The 17403-nt window shown below is 42.3% G+C and overlaps 1 protein-coding gene across 1 annotated transcript in view; it reads right to left on the bottom strand.

The window, feature by feature from the left end:
- The window catches only part of LOC110402371 (cytosolic carboxypeptidase 6-like), an 865976-nt gene that overhangs the window by 190152 nt on the left and 658421 nt on the right, over nucleotides 1-17403 (bottom strand). The window contains exon 8 of the mRNA XM_021404385.1: nucleotides 16378-16467. Coding sequence (XP_021260060.1) covers nucleotides 16378-16467 — 90 coding nt within the window. The remainder of the gene's footprint in view (nucleotides 1-16377; nucleotides 16468-17403) is intronic.

A 17403-nucleotide genomic window follows, 5' to 3' on the forward strand; every position in this document is an offset into this window, starting at 1 on the left:
ATGAGTAACAGTTGCATTATTATTTTACAGCTCAAAAATTACAAACAACTCTGGCCATTCTAGGATCCAAGAATTTCAACTATGTTCCAGAACACCTAACGAAGGTATAAAAATCCACCTTGTACTGTTGTATGGAAATAGAAGATATTTCTGCCATTACTGTCCCCAGTAACATTGAGATTACAAAGTAAGAAACTATTTGGGTACTTTTTGCCACAGTAAAGCAACCCAGGACCACTGAATAAGACAGACCATACAATGCCACTAGGTAGGCCTTCTTGCCCATTTTAATGGGCCTGCTGATTAAGAACGTATGGGATAGAGCGGGCTGGAAAACATCCCGTGGATTTATTTACTTATGCTTATACTCTTTGTTTTCACATAAAGGGAATACACTTACATAATCTACCTTTCATGCACATAGATTGCTCCATGCTTTCTGCCTGATGTCTATGTTTAGATCACTCAAAGATTGCCTCAAAACACTGAAGAGTTCCAGCCACATGTGCTCCAGCTGTATTTCATGCAGGGAAACCATGCAGAGGAATGTATATAAGTGGAACCTAGTCAGACACAAAACAGCAGTAGAGAAGTGGAATCAATTCAGTGCAAAAAGTAAGTGGTGAGTATGTGGGATTTCCTTTGTATCTTTATGAGTTTTGGCTCTTTCCTCATAAAAAGATTCACATTTGCTTTGGAGGATACATGATTGCTGGTGCTGGGCTAGAGCACAACGTCCAGATTTGGTACTGAAAAGATATAGATATACACTGCCAGTAAAACATAATTGAAGTTGGCATCCCTGACGGCTAGGCTGAGGGACCAGGAGTCAGACTGTGATCTCCAGCACTGCTGATTGCTGGCAGGTTGCTACCAGATCCTGATTTTTAAGTTCAACTTGAGATAGCAATGCCTAGATTTGCAGGGCAACAAAGCCAGTATCTCTGGGGCTAAAACCAGCAGATGGATTTTTCAAACAACCTCATGAAGCTCATCGGTGCTGAATACACTTGGAAATATGGCAAGTTGCAACAACAAAAAAGGTTGTTAGGTATTATATGCAAATCCTGAAAATTTTTCTGTTCTTACTCAGCCGTAACTACAGGAGATCTGTGCTGCTGACTGTCCGTTCCCTCTCCCAGCCCTTCCTAAAACCCAGCCCTGCAGAGCAGAAGGCAGTAAACGTTCTAGCAATTGAGACAATGAGAATTGCCAGACACTTCAGAAATGCAAGCTTGAGTACTCTCAGCACTACTGTTGTCTTTTCTTCCACACAAATCAAGGAGCACTAAATGTGTTCCGCAAACCATAGGTGGTATTCAGCATCACACAGAATCGCCCCAGGTAAAATGGGGGCATTCTGAATGTTGTTTGTTGAAGCTGTCAACCACAAAAGAGGCAATTAGGCATTTTGTGAGGGTAAGCCTAGTTCTTACTTTGAAAACTTTCCAGATTCCTTACTGTAACTAGAACCTTGTCCTGCCTGAAAAATAAAATTAGTAAACAGAATTTAGATGATGGAACAAGACCACAAGAAATACCTCATTACAAAAGACTACCATCGTCTAGGTCATATTTTATATAAGGTTGCCCTGATAAAGCAGGCTTCTGACAGGCCCTAAGATTTGCTTTGATGCTGTAGCAGGTTTTTTAACACCTGGAGACCTGGAAGGACGTAGCAGTTTGAGCCTTTGCCTCATTCATTGGAACCAACAATTTATGGCCTCGGGACTCATTTTGATGCAACTGATTTTTCAGGTTTTAGAAAAAGGCGCGGAGAAAAGGCTAGATTCTCAACAGCTTCCAACACGGGGGTTTGTGGCAGCAGCAGGCTGCTTGAACGTTTGGTCAGAGAAGCAGCAGGATGCTAATGGCAACATCCACCTCCACCCAGCACAGCACATGCTACTCAATGTGAGCGCAGGAGGTACATCAGGTTAACCTTTCCCACTATTTCATTGTATCCATTTCTTCACTTCCTTACAGCAATGAGATCTCCGTTAAATTTGGAAAAAAAAAAAAAAAAATCAGACCCACACAGGAAAGCAGAATGAAGCCAAGGCTGGATTTGTTTGGTAAAAAAGTGTAGGAATGAACAGAAGGGAGCAGAATGCCTCCTGACCTCTGCAGAGATGAGCCAGTACTTCAGCCGCTTAATTACCCTGATGGCTGATGTTACTTGCTTAACTACAAACTAATCTCCCCCAGGCCCCATGGGCAGTCACACAGTTCTCCAGGAGAACTGGAACAACAGGAAAACCTGTGGAACTGACTTGAAAGAACATGTCAGGCTGTCAAAGAGAGCACGTATCGGCAAGAGCGTACAGCTGCTGCAGGATTGCCCGAAGAGTTCATAAATTCTGTGCACAGCACAGCCTGAGTGGGTGGCTTTGTTTTCTTTAATTTTCCTAATATGCTGTAAGGAGCTTGAAGTTCTCTTTGCATCAAAATGAGTCGATCAGCATCCCCTAGATGATGTCTCTTTTCCTCCTGGGAAGAAACAATAGAGTTCCTGGGGAAACACTGCAGGAATCAGATGATCTTGCTTTATTAATGAATTACTTGGGATTTATCAGAATCGTTCTAAAGACGTTGCTTCAGAAGATGATGTGTTTGGTGATTATTATTCAAAGTCTGTCCTTCCCATGAGTGCAAGTTCTCCAAGACAGCACTAAAAACATTTGCTGGATTATGGCCCTCAATTTTTACAGAATTAACTAATGTTAAATACAGCTACAATTTAAGCCTTAGAATTGAACCAATACGCAGGAGATTCTGCCTTCCATGATGTGTAAGACAAGAGGGTCACAACCCAACACAGTGCCTTGATGGCAAAAGGGAAAAAAATGCAAGCAAAATAGGAGGATCTTGAATGCATGAACAAGAAATTAAGCAGGCGCTTTCATTTGCAGTTTTAACTCAGACCTTGTTTCCTACTATCGTTATCAACTTACAGAACATCAGTCTTCTGATCATGGCACTGAGTGGGAATTTCAGCTGCACACCAATAACTCATACAGCACTAACAAAGAGGAGAAAAAGAAACAAAATCCCTTCATTCTCCAGTTTTCTATTTGAAGTTAAGGGTCTTACGGAGAGTAAAAATCTAGGTTATTTTGTTACTGCTGCTCCACCCAGGACCAATCTGAATTCCTCAGAGGCTGGAAGGTGACAAGTTTCTTCCAGATGTCCAGTTGATGTGGAGGGGGAAGTCAGAAACCCTTCAGGGACCAGCAAGGGGACCACACCACAAGTGCGAAGTTTCCAAAGTCGCCTGCACCCAGGAAAGCATCCCCAGTAGAGCTTCATAAGCAATGAAAAGAAACTCTTTTATGGACTTAGGGAGAACTAGGCAGGCTTTGTTCTACTTGAGAAACCACTGAATTTTACTGGACTACAAGGAATAACCAAAGATGACGCTTCTCCTTTCAAGCCTTTTGCTGAATTGTCTCACCAGGACTCCAAGCACTCCCTGTGCCCAGAACTACCTCCTCAGTGTCTGACAGCTCTGCCTTTCTCTGGGAACCAGGACCCTTTGGGCTCTCAGTGGGCTTAGTTTAACATAGGTTGGTGATGGGAATGGAGGCATGAACTACAGCGACCTAACACTTCCCTCCAGGATGTGCCATATAACACATTTTTGCATAGTAAGTGCAAATATGCAGACACAGTTTGCTCTTACTCTTACAGTATTAACTGAAATAAAGTCTACACAAGTCTACGGAAGACAAATAATAACTACATAAGAAGATGGATAGTTCAGCCTAAGCAAAAATGTGCTGCAAAGCAAGAAGGCAAAAGGTACATTTCTCTAGAGAGAGACAGAATACATTTACATATGAAAATCAAATACACAGCAAAAAAAGGAGAAAAAGGCATTGCATAAATAACGCTTGGAAAAATGAAAAATCTGTAATTTTAAACGCATTCTAAAAATGGTTTCCAACATCTGCATGTGTGCAGCTCAGTCAAGCAGAGACCCTGGAGCAATAGGTACGAACCAGGCAGGCACACCAAGCTATATGACAGAGACAGAGGAGCACTGCAGATGTCGTTCACAATTATCCTTTCCAGTTTCCTTCAGCTGTAGAGTACTGCAAGAGTATATAAGAGATCATCTCTATTAAGTTGCCTTCACCTTTAATAACCCAGTGACTGTTGCGGTTGGCTACTGCTGGCCACAAGAAGAGTACTTGGCCATACAGGTTGCTGGTGTGACCAGCTCTGCCAGTATGGACATAGAGCACACAATGCTGGAAAGCAGCAAGAGCACATGGAGAATGAGCTGTCCCTACGGGTGCTGTGGTGCCTTAATGCCCTGGGCCCCTTGGTGTGCACACAGGATTCAGAATGAACCAGGAATCTGAACTGAGAGGAACTTGGGTAGGAGCACACACTGCATCTTCTTGTGCTCCAGCTCAGAGGTTCAGCCCCATCAGCTGGAGAGTAGAGCCAAGGAGTTCACTCCTCAGGACTGAACCCCAGGTCCTGGCCCCTACTGGAGCTGCTACTACTTTACAGTTCGTGTACAACAATAGTACAAGCATACATTCTTCAGATTCTAATGATGACAGCCCTCCCCCATAGAAAACCCTGTAGGATTTTTTGCTCTCCTTTCCCTTCTGAGGATAAGTGATCACTTTCTGTTACTGTTGAAATGTGAATACTTACACTAAGTCATCTATAATGGCACCTTTTGGCTGCCTCATTGATTTCTGCTCCACTGGGTTTGCAGTGTATATTGCTTCACTTTTATTGGATTTTCCTGTCCTTCTACAAAAAACAACTAAAAAGGTGCAAGGCAGCCGGTCTGTTTCCACCCAGGCAAAGTCACTCGTAAGACTCCTGAAGTAAAGTGGGGCAGAACAAAGTCCGCAGGCACTATGCAGTTCTGCTGTCACCCAATGAAGCAGTACCTCTAAAATGGACAACTACTAAATTCCAAAAACAGAAAGAAGTCCTGATGATTCAATAAAGAGCTACTTCACACTTTTCTGTGGTTGCTTCTGGTCACGAGAAACACAAGAGGGGAATCAGCATCACGGCTGATCTTGCTCTTTGCAAGAGATGGCTACCTTCCCTCCGAAGCTAGGGCCAACGCTCTGCCTTCTCTGGCACTGCACCACAGAAGAACATCTGAAAGTGCCACACAAGTAAAACAAACTGTGTACATTTCCCCCTTCATACATATTGGTGGTAGACACAGCAATTCTGATCTAAACTGAAATGAAACAGAAGTCTACGTGCATGGCAAAGTCTGTAACTTCAGTCTCTGCAGACAATGAAAGCAGGGACTGTGTGAAATATCTGAACTACTTCTGGGTGACTCATGAGCTGACCAGATTGAAGGAAAAAACGAGAGAGAGATTTATTAAACAAAATCCTAATCCTCTGGGAAGATACAGTGGCCAAGAAATTGCTGGCTGCATCTGAATTTTCTCGCCTTGAATTCAAGATGAAAGATGTACATCCTCAAGCTGCTTCCAGAGCTGCTGGAGGGGACTTGCTGGGTAGCTGCTTACACCAGGCTCATGGAGAAAAAAGTTTTTTCCAGTGCTTTTGGTCTTTTTTTTTTAATAAAGATTAATAAAAGATTTTATAAAGATTATATATAACGATTTATATATATATTTATAATATATAATGATTATATATTAAGATTTAATAAAGATTTATTAAAAAAACATAAGTGACCATATCCTTACATGAAAAAAACAACATTGCAACAGTTTTGCTTTACCCCTCACCAGTGGAGAGAGATTTCTTTTTATTTACAGTGCATGGTATCCAGGCAAGAATAAGCTCTACAGAAATAAATGAGGGCCGCTCTCTAATAGCTAAGATGAGCTTCTGGCTGCTAGGCAGCAGAATAAGTTGTAAGCCTCCACCTCCCCTCCAAAGAAATCCTTGCTGTGAAAATGAAGCTGCACTGAATATCCTGAAGGTGATGGTAATTAACAGGGAAGAAGGAATATTCAGAAAGCAAACTGTCCTCACATGAGTAGGGCTGCCTCGAGCATCTCTGCGTGAAGAGGTAAAATTTTCCAGGAGGGCAAGGAGTACACATTTCCATCTGAAGAGCACTAGGGAAGAAGTTAGCAAGATATAACTTTCAGGGCTTCTCTAAAAACCAAGGAGCTTTGTTGTTGCTGCTTCATGAAGGAAAAATTTCCTTAGGAATACTGTTTGGAGACATTTTTATTGCAGAATCTACTTTGAAGCATATTAAACTAAGCAGGAATGATAAGATGCTCTTGTTCCAGAATAAGAATTTCTCAAGAAATAATCTACTGCACTCTACATTCACAGCCTGCCTCGATGCAAATGAACTCTCAAGTGCCAGCAAGACACTCTCAGACAGAACCTCTCCCCGAGCACTTAGTAGCAACGGGTTTAGACTCTGGCAGCACTGTGACCACATAAACTAATGTCAAGGTGTTGTTTTTCTCTTATCCACCAGGAACATCGCCAAGAAGAAGAAAAAAAAAAAAAATCAGAGTTCCCATGTAACCGGAGGCCAAGAATGCCTAAGTATTATGAATAGTTAGAATTTTAACACCTTGACCACAGTAAGTTAAAGTGAATAAATAGCCTCTTTTGTTGTGTGAGAGACAGACATCAGAAGGGAAGAAGTACCACTGAAAGCACTGGACAAACGGAGACCCCAGACTGACATGCACACCGCAGAGTACAGGTTTATTTCAAAGCCACTACTTCTCAGCTGCTGGATCCAGTGCAGGGCAGCCAGGGGTTAATTTCCAAGGGATTCCAGTTCTGACCCAGGACAGTAGAGCTTGCTATTCCCCACTCCTCCCCAAAAGACAACAGAAGTAACTTTGAAAAGACAGTACTTGGGAGAAGGCATTTTGCATCTCCACTCTTCAAATCTGCCACCATTTGACAGATCATAGAATCATAGAACGGTTTGGGTTGGAAGAGACCTTTAAGATCATCTAGTTCCAGCCCCCCTACTATAGGCAGGGACACCTCACACTAGACCAGGTAGCTCAAAGCTCAAAAGGGCTGATTGACTTGTTCTGCAGCAAGGAACCCGCATCCTCCTGTTCTCACTTTGGTGTCATGACTTGACATGCTATTATCGTCCATGCCATATCTGTTCTGTAGTCATGCAAAGACCTGGCTTATGTTTGACCATAACATAAGGCAGGACTCAGCTTTTTTAATATTTTGTGTGTGCTGACTGAAAATTGAGGTTTTTCTTCTAGCTTTGGAAGGAAATGTGTTTCTCATAAAGAAGTCCTACAGATTTTTCCTCTCTTCCTTTTTTAACTGTGAAAACAATTCAATAGTTACTTTTTTTTTCCCTCTCCTTTCTTTCCCTCCCAGATCCTCTCCCCATCATATTTTCTTCCCTCAGTGACAAAAATGTGGGAAGGGAGACAAGAATACAAGATACAAAAATACAACAGAAATACAAAAGTGAGCTTTCACAATATTACTAATAAAGCATTCTTTGAAAAACTGTGGTATTAAAAAAAAATAACAAGCTTTTCAGCCATCTCCAATTACCTTCTACATATAGAAGAAGCAAATTATAACTAACCTCCACATCAGAGGACAGATGAATACCAAGGTTTTATTACCCCTTGCTGAACATGTAATAGGATATCAGACCCTAGAACTTAGCACTATGAGGCACATCTGGAAATTGTTTCTTAGCAGCTATTCCTATCTCTAAGGGGCCAGCTTTACTGGGAAAGGTGACTTTCAGGGAGGTGGTTGAGTCATTGTCCCTGGAGATGTTCAAGAAATGTTTAGAGGTACTAAGGGACATGGTTTAGTGGGGAAATATTGGTGGTAGGTGGATGGTTGGTCTAGATGATCTTGGAGGTCTTTTCCAACTTCGGTGATTCTAAGATTTCTGTGTTCCCAAACCCACATTCTAATTCCTTGTCCATAAAGCATTTAATAGAAATTTGTCCAAGTATTATCCATCAAAGCAACTTGTGCAGCTATATTTCTTTCAAGATAACATTAAGCAGGATTGGTAAAGCGTATATGTCCGCTTTCGGCTGCAGCACATGCCCTGTTACCCCCTTCTCTCAACCCTTAGAGTGCAAAGCAGGACCACATTGAAAGAGCAAAGATGATGTCTAAAGCGCTGTTCTCTCAGGGAGGAACTTGCTTCCATCATGAGTCCCTTCTACTTGCCCTGCAAAGGAGATTTAAGCAGCAGAAGTCAAGGAGATTCTTTATAAACATGTACACAATATCTTGCGACACACAAAACAGGTGAGCAACCTGTGCAGGGGCAGAGGAAGAATTTCATCCAGGTGCCCTCATGTCAAAGAAAAGTTTTCAGCAGCCAAGACCTAGCCACACATGAATGCATGCTCCTCAGAGCAGCAGCTACTGCAGTGGCAAAAGGAGAAGGAAGGCAAGCACAGGGCACCTCTGAGACAAAGGAACTGAAAACAAAATGAAAACAAAAAATCAATTCAGTTGAACTGAGTCAGGGCAGGCAAAGAACAAAGGGTCAGAAGACAAAGCTGGAAACGATAGACTAGCAAGATTAATATCAGTTGTGAGGAAGAGTTTGGATGCCACTGAAGGAGAAAGAAAAGGCTTAAAGAAAAGTGTGAAAACAAGAAGAGAGCTAATTGTGAAACATGACACGCCGCTGCAATACCTGCAGCTTGATCAGTACGTATCTCACTGTTGGTCTCACAGAAAGGGCTTCAGCTCACAGCATAGGCTCCTTGAAATTAATGACAATTACTCACAATGAGCCATTACTCTTTCATTGACAGCAGAACCATGCAGGTGAGATCTAAAGACAACACACAACTTCCTATGTTTTTTACAGTCCTGTTCTGATATTTGCATATTCATGCTCTGGTCTAATTCCACTGGGGCAGGACTTCAAGATTTCTCCCTGGGATTTCCCCACTAGCACCTGATCCTCCAGCACTATGTGGCCCAGTGAAGTCAAGCTCCTTGGGGAAAGCTATAAGAACAGTACACTGGATGCTCTTGGCCACAAGCGATGCACCTAGTACCTCCTGCATGCCTGCTCTCTCACACAGGCCCAGAGAAGCTATGCAACATGAGCATAATACCACTCCCCAAAAAGAGCATCACTTGCTGCCCACTGCTCTTCAGAGCAATATGCACATAAAATGGCCTCATATTAACTGATAACTGGGAAGAGAGTAACATCTTCAGAATCCACCTGGACTGCAGTTTTCCAGCTGGAAAATAGACCACATTAAGGGAAGCTAAGTGACCATGAAGTTCAGCTATATCAATATTTCCTCTTTTTCCTGTCCTCAGACACCAATAAAGTGCCAGAGTGTGTTGGTACAAAGATGACGTGCTCTGGCTTAGAGGCAGGCTGGTTAGGGGTCAGAGGAAACGATCTTTAAGTTAATGTTATTCAGAAGTGTGAGCAGTGAAGAAACATTGCAAAAGCAGTGTTTTTAAGAGATTAATTGGGCAATCCCACCCAGAGACAAAGCAAATTTGCCTGCTGTTGTGCAGTGAAGCCTTTCTCAATTCTCTCTTGAAGACCAAGGGCTACTTTAACTCTGATTACTGTAAAGAGGATTAGTTAAGCAGAGGTAGTCAAATGCCTGCTCTGAGCAAAGAGCAAACTGAATCAAACAAAACCACTTGACATTTCTTAGCTACGTAGGCCAAGCTGACCTTGTTGTCCCAGGGATGAGGAGTTAAGACTGATCCACTTCTACTGGAAGAAGCAAAGTGAGCATGCAGGTCTAGGCTTAGGGGGTAAGCCTGTCTGCTGAGCCCAGTTCTACAGTCGCACTGCTGCTGAAGGGATACAAGAGGTAAGAACAACTTCTACTGGGGGCAAGGGGTGTCTCAGCCACACAACAGCCTTCTCCACAGAAGCCCCAACTCCTTCCTCCTCGCCATCCTGGTTCTCTTCGGCTCTAGAATTCTTTCTCCCCTTTGCAGACTGCAGCCCCAGCCACCCTGCCACCACCATGCCTTCTCTTCGGGGGGTCCCTGGAACATCCAGGAATTACACACGGTAAGAGTGAATAACAAAACTATAGAGCCAGAAAAAATTAACCTCATTAAAAATTTCCTCCAGCTCAGGAAACCAGTTGTGTAACCTCTCACGTCTGCCTGACACCATTGCAGTTTTATTCAGAATGTGCTATCTTGTAACACCTAATGTCACTTTGGGTAACAGAAATTCTTCTTATGGTCTATTTACATCAACATTTTTAAGAGGAGCTTTTATTTCCCTTACTCCAATATGGACACTTTGTATTCTCAGAACAACCTCCCTCCCCTGGGATACTTCACACTAAAATCCCATCCAGGAGATTTACAAGGGACAGACAATAGTGTTTTTCATGTTGCTTTAGAAGTCAAGGAGAGTGTTTCCCTTTGTATTAAAGCTTAGGAGCTATGCACTTAAAGGAAAAAAAGTCTTAGTGAGAAGGATGAATGCAGTCTAGCAACTTTAAGAGAGCCCTGCAGCTCATTTTACGGTTAGGCTGTTGAATTCTGTTGTCTCTGTCTGCTTCTTATCATTAGGTTTCCTGAACCCCTATAAAAGAGACCATGAACTGCAGCTTCTGTTTGCCATGCTCCCTCACTGCTTGTAAGTGCTGAGCTGTGGCTAAATGAACAGAGTGCTCCCATCACAACATATGCATAACATCTTGTGTACACAGGATGCCATTCATTTCATAGGAAGATTTTCTTTTTTTTTTTTTTTTTGACCAAGAGCAGTCACCTCTGGGATAGCACTGTGCAATGGCAGAAATGGCAGATGCATTTTCCTATGAATTGCAGGTGGGAGAGGAGGTTTGCAAAGGGTACAAGCAAATACTGAAAAGAACGGAAGCAATTTTGTACCTTTGTGGCAGGAAGAGAGTATGAAGCCCCCTAAAGAGGAGCTTCTGTTTAGCTCCATTCTCTTCAGTAACAGAAATACAATCAGCAAACACTGTCAGTGGTACCACAAAGGGCAGCCTTGTGTCTGAGGGCTGCTGCACGGCCAGGGCAGAGCATCCTCCTGCACTCAGAGATGAATCGCAAGCTACATCATGATACATATGGAGATATTCACTTCCTTCAGCCTAGAGGTAACCAGCATAGTGTAAGCGTTTGCTTCCAGCCTCTTTCATTTAGCAGAGAAGACAGAACTGAAACCTGGCATTAATATAACCAACACGTATATATAAGATCTGCATATTCTATGGAATTCTATGTTTTTTCCTCCTCTGCTAGGAAATACTGCTTAGAAATGAAGATTTAGATTGCTAGAAGGAGAAGTACAACAAGTAAAGAATCTAGAATGAGGTTAGAGCTGACACAAAGTGTGTATTTATTCCAACACAAATTTAGTCTAAGGTGAAGTCCAAGAGATAATGCCTTCAAGCCCCTGAGGACCCCATCATTACCACAACAGGCAATTTTAGGCTCAGTGTTTTCCTCCAGCACAGCTGCTAGAACCAAAGCATCCAATACCAATGGAACACAGTTCCCTTTTTCTAGGTGAAATTTATTTGGAAACAGATAAGCAAGATTATCGCCTGTGTTAATTCAGAACGGTTCTTTTCACATGTAAAGGCTTCATTAGCTGCATAACTCTTACATTTAAAACATGCACTGTCCTATCTTTCAGCTATCACTTATGCCCTAGTGCTCAAACATTGATGCTTGAAGAAAGAAGCAGAAAAGCAACTTTTAACCCAGATGCAGCTTATTCCTCTTATTTCTTCATAATAAAAGAGGAAGTTCAGCAGAAACTCCAAGCAGAAGCAACAAGTTCCTGAATGACTCTACATATTTGCAATTTGTCTTTGCCACAAGGGGAAGGGAAAGAAAAGGGAAAGGACGAAGAAAGAAAAGTCCCAGTTCTGTTGTAGCAACTTTACTCTCTTATTAATTCTTCCAGGGATCCTCCAGGAATATATAAACAAATAAATAAATAAGAGGACATCTTGAATCTGTCCTGGGATAAAATCCTTCATAGCACATGAAGGGGGAAATAGCACCTTAGTCAAGAAGAGAGCAAGCTCAATAACCCACAAGCCTGGTGAGTTACTATACAACAGCAGAGACAGCTGGTGGAAACCTTGTTTTCAGGTAGTGTGTCCCCCTTGTACAAAAGTTTTTAGTTTTTTTTTTTTTTTGTCCTGCCCTCCAGTGGAAAGAGGGTGGGGGTTAAAAACAGAGAATGTTAACTGAAAACCAAAAGACACTGACCACTGTAGTCTGGTTTTTCATTTCATATCATCTGATTTAAGCTGAAGCTAGAGGGAGCATCCATTTAAACAGCAGTAATGAAAAGAGATTGATTGAGAAGTCATTTTTGCTCCATTTCTTATGGATAAGAGTCCCAGGTGCCTGTTTTCCTTACATTTTCTTTTTAATGGCTGTTCCCTATTCAGCCCATAAGCTTCAAGGTCAGTTTCAGGTCAAATTGCACTTAGTACAAGATGCTCTGCATCTGCAAACCCAGCTGTGGGATCCCTCTCTCATCCCTGTTGCACCAGGTTTTCCATTCTGGGCTCCCGGCTCAGCAAACTTTAGAGTAAATGCTTAGGGCGCCATATTTTATTTCTGCATTTAGATGGCATCGTGGACATCCCACTGGGAAACGTATTATGAAGACAACAAATAGCACCCATTCTAACAGAAGATGCTGAGTCTATGAGGACAGTCCATGCCTAAGAACATCTAGAGATGCTAGAGCTGCAGATATGCTGGCAAAAGCCAAAGCAAACAGGACAAATTTCAACATGCTAGCCAACAGGTCTCTTACAACACTCCATGTGCATTTGCTATCTCCCACAAAGAAAATCTAACAGGCAAAGGAAGGAAAATAAGACTAAGAACATTGCAAAAAAAAAATACTTTTATTGCCAGAACTTAGATGAAATTCAAGCCTTTGGAAAGGTGCCTTAACACCAGCTTTTAGAGGGTAGGGACTTGTACATGGATTTTGCATTTTGCACACCCATGTGCATACTGCATGTGTATACAGGCATTATCTGATATTTGGTCCCATCTGTAAGATAGAAGTATTTACTTGTCCTAGAAGTACAACGTGAGACTGAGACAGCAAGTAGTATATATATTTTTAAATAAAACATTTTCTTAAAAATAATGTGGGTTTTTTTTTTGGAGGGGGGGGGGGAGAATTGCTTTTTCACTTTTTAACCGAGGTACAAAAAGAAAAAGAAAGGGATCCAAAACCATAACTTCTGAAAAACCTCTCAGAAATCTGAACAGCCCACGAGAGATGAATTCAAGTTGTAAGATGAATTCTCACTTCTTTTTTTGAACAATAAAAGCTCTCCAGTAGCAGCAGTGACTCCAGTCTGTTAGAAAATGTTCATAAGAGTAAACTGAAAACAGAGCCCTCTTCATCCTACACCCTATTCCTACTTACTCATCCCCAAACATGACAAGCATCAGTGCTCACGATGACTGTCACAGCCCGAGGAGGAGAGCACTGTCCTACCCTTGGATTTAAGGGGTACTCACGCGGTGCACTCTCTGTTTGACTAACTCTCCATCTTGACCTCGAACTTCACAACAAGCAGTTAAGAACTATCAGGAAAATGTCCTAAAAAGGCTGACCTGAAGCATTGTAATAACTCTTAAAAGACCAAAACAGAAACAAAAGGTTTGTAATCCATCTTTCTGTGAAGAGGCCCTTTGGGGTTTTGTCTGCCTTTTAATGAAGAGAGCTACAGCTCAGCAGCTGCACCACGCGTGAAATATTGTGGCACTTGTTTTTAACTGCTGGACAAGGTGTTTAATGATTCTAGGGAAGTCTGGCTACTGCTGCTAGCACTCCACGGCAGAAAGGAGAATAACGTTTGTATCTGAGTTTACAATACTCTCACATCTGCAAGAATACAGAGTATTTTAATCAAAATCCCAGTTTATGGTGGATTCTTTGGTACGGATCATAAAGAGGGGTGATGCAAACAATACAGCTCTGAATGGAGAGAAGCATTTATGGTCTTTTCCCACAAGTACACAAATATTCTTGTTCAGGTTTTTCACATTTGGATAAGGTGAAGACAAAAAATCCATAGTCAGGACCAAGTATATACTGATGCATCAAGGCTAGATAACTTTCTTCACAGGGCATCTTGACTAACCAGATAGTGGAAGCTGTAAGAGTATGCTGTTGTCAGGCCCTAGGAAGTCGGTGCTGGTGCTACACTAGAGAGCAGGAAGAGATGTGGCTAGCCCAAAGACAGGTAAGAAGTTAGTTATGATCTTAGTGCCTTAAAGAAGACAGACCCAGAACTGAATAAAATATTCAGAACAAAACAGAAGAATGAAAAATGAAAGCTTGTAACTTATCATTGATTCCTCTGTTGGCTGATTATCCAGGCCTAGGCAGTCAAAATACTGCTCTTCCATGTATACGATGCTGCTTGCACCTGGGGAATCTTTGGGATTAGCTTCCATATCTTAATACTTCAGGTGGTGAGTATAATCAAGCATTCGAGAAGAAATCTCTCTACCGAGGAAAAAAATCCTGACACGTTCCATACGCATTGACTGGGCTTGCATTTGGATATTAAATCTGCAATATCTAACTCTGCCAAAATTCCTCCCAGGACTCCAGAAATAAAATTCCTTATTATGCCTTCACTTGACTGCCCGAGGGATCCTTTTCATCCCTTCTTTTGACCCTCCCATGCAAAAGTTTTCAAAGATGGAGCAAGCACCCAATTTCACATCTGGCAATGCTAGAAACAACACAGCAACAGCCTTGAAATGTTTGCCATTTCTACTTGTCTTGACACTAATTATACACACAAGGCAGCTTCATCTGCACTGGGCAGAATGGCTCGGTGCACAGCGGAGTTCAGTGCCTTCGGATCTGTGCATTTCCAAGTGAGTGAAGCGTGCATTATAACTGCAGTCACAGCAAGTTTCTGATGTGCTTCTCCAAGACTGACCCCTCCTTTTTTCTTATCTCCCCCCCGTCCTTTTTGTTTTAATTTTCCTACAAAATGCAAAGTTTTTCGGAGACAATCAGAGCATGACTTCCATCCAGTTGTTTCACCAGGCTAAATTTGCCACCTGCTTTTTCACATCCCTTCCCCCCCCCCCTTTTTTGCATAAACTCTCCATTATCAAAATAATATAATTTACAAAATACCTCCTCAGCAGCATGCCTCAGCCCTCATTTCACAAGGCTCTGCCATGAACAGAATCAAAGCATCCAATTAAAAATCCATATTCATTAACAAACACCATGTATACTATAATGCTCTACATTGACTGTGCTACCACAGGAGCATAGTCCATACTGCTCTTGGTATGGAGCTCTGTTCTCTTAAAGGAAGTGTTTTACCTTTGCTACTCATGACTGGGTGAGAAGAGACCCAGTACTGCCTTAGCCCATTGGGCTAGGACAGCAGAATTGACAGCTATTGACCTTCTGCCTCAGAGAGATGCCAGATATGGGACTTGGCCGATATGAGAAACACACAGAGAAGACCATGAAACCGTGCCAGACCTTCCCTGCTGAGGTCTTTAGGTACCAACAGGACCAGTTGCAAACCAATCTGCAGCATTACGAGCAGCCAATTTAATAAGCTCTGCGTAAGCTTGACTGATGCAACTCATTGGCTAGGCAGGGCCATATCCGAGCTGATGTAGTAAATTAACACATCCCCTTGGTTTTAGGGAAGTTGCATTGATTTACACCATCAACAGTTTACCACCGTGAAAAGTCACATATCGTAAGTACAATATTTCAAACCTATACAATGAAGTTATACGAACACATGCCAGGATTATTTATTTATTTGTACCCACAAGCCTGGGATTTACAGCTCTTTATAAATACGAGCTGGGTAATTTGCTTTCTATTTTTAGCAGGAATGCTTTGTGCAGGGAACAGCTGTCAGCCACTGGGAGCTGTGCTTCGCAGAGCAGCAGCTTCAGACAAATAGAGGCCTCTTAGAAGTACACTGGAGAACTAGAGCCATTGCTTCGCAGTGGAAAAGATGCTGAAGATAGTAGATAGTGAGAAAAATAAGCACTTATCTGAGAACTACTCCTGGAATTTTTCCCTCCTTTTTTCCTACAGGAAGGAGCCTTATGTCATCATATTATACATACGCATCTCGAACTGTCAAATAATCCTGAATGATCTCAGAGCCCACTGTTCAGTTTTGACCGAATTCAGTGAATGTTCACGAGTCTCAGAGTGGATATATTTTCACTGACCTCTGGGTAGAGGCGAGAGACTCCCTATTATCTTCACTGCGGGAAAAAAAACATCATGTGAACTCAGCCTTCTATCAGACCAAGAAAATTAGGCAAATCCAACAAGTGCATGTGTAGGAAACCAGGTAGTTCCTTTTCTTACAAAACCATGATGTAGGCACTCACCTTGGCACACGAAGGAAGAAGGCGTTTCCCCAGGGTGGACTCGTGCAGTGATGAACACCACTTTCTGTTCAGCACCTGGGCGCAGGTTCACTGCAGCAGAGCAGGGTGGCAGGTGGCAGAAGGAAAAAGAGAGACAAAGGATCCTTAAAGTGGGTTCCATATGTAGGACACAAAGGAACATTAATATTAAAGCATATCCTTCTATTAAAATTGGTCATACATAATAAATAAGCACAATCTATAATTAAAGTAGGCAGCGTCACTGGGTCTCCGCACCAGGCCGCAGCAGCAGACTGCACAAGGGCTGCAAATGTAATGACACGCAGCCAAACCTGCAACAACAAAGTTAGCTCTCTTTTTAAAAATCAAGATTTACTACAGGGAGTTTAACTGCACTGTAATTGCTCTCTCACTTGTGATAAATATCCCCCTGGGGTGACAAGAAGAACCGTGGGGGTCCATTCACATCGTAAAGCCAATTGCACCCTACGTAACTCTTGATGCAAGCCTTAGCCACGGTGAAGTGCTAACAAATGACATTTATTAGCGTGAGCTTTGCTCTGGGGGGCTTGGGGGTTCTTTTGTCTCCTAACTATTTGGGAACGCATCTGCTCTGATGAAAAGAGACACTCAGGAACAACGAAGTATGGAAAAGAGATCAGAATTAATCTGGGGTGAGGCAATAATTACATGAATCGCTTTAAGGAAACAAGTTGCCCTGCTACATTAAATAGCAAGGACCTCTGAGGTGGACCATAATGGTGGCTAATGGAGCACTTAATCCCCCCCGTATTTAAACCGCGCTGCTTTGGCCATTTGCTTAGTTCTAAACCGGTTGGGTCATGCAGTGCGTTCCCCGTTTGTGCAGTGACAGCATTCAACAAACAGAAAATAAAAATTACACCTCTTCAAAGTGGTTTTGGGGACTTTAATGACCATAAGAGGTCAGGACCTCAGTTAGTATCTTTCCCAGATCTGAACACACACAGCAGGGGAAATACTAAACACAGCAGGATTCGATTTAAA

Source organism: Numida meleagris, chromosome 7, assembly GCF_002078875.1.
Source record: "Numida meleagris isolate 19003 breed g44 Domestic line chromosome 7, NumMel1.0, whole genome shotgun sequence".
Lineage (NCBI taxonomy): Eukaryota > Metazoa > Chordata > Aves > Galliformes > Numididae > Numida > Numida meleagris.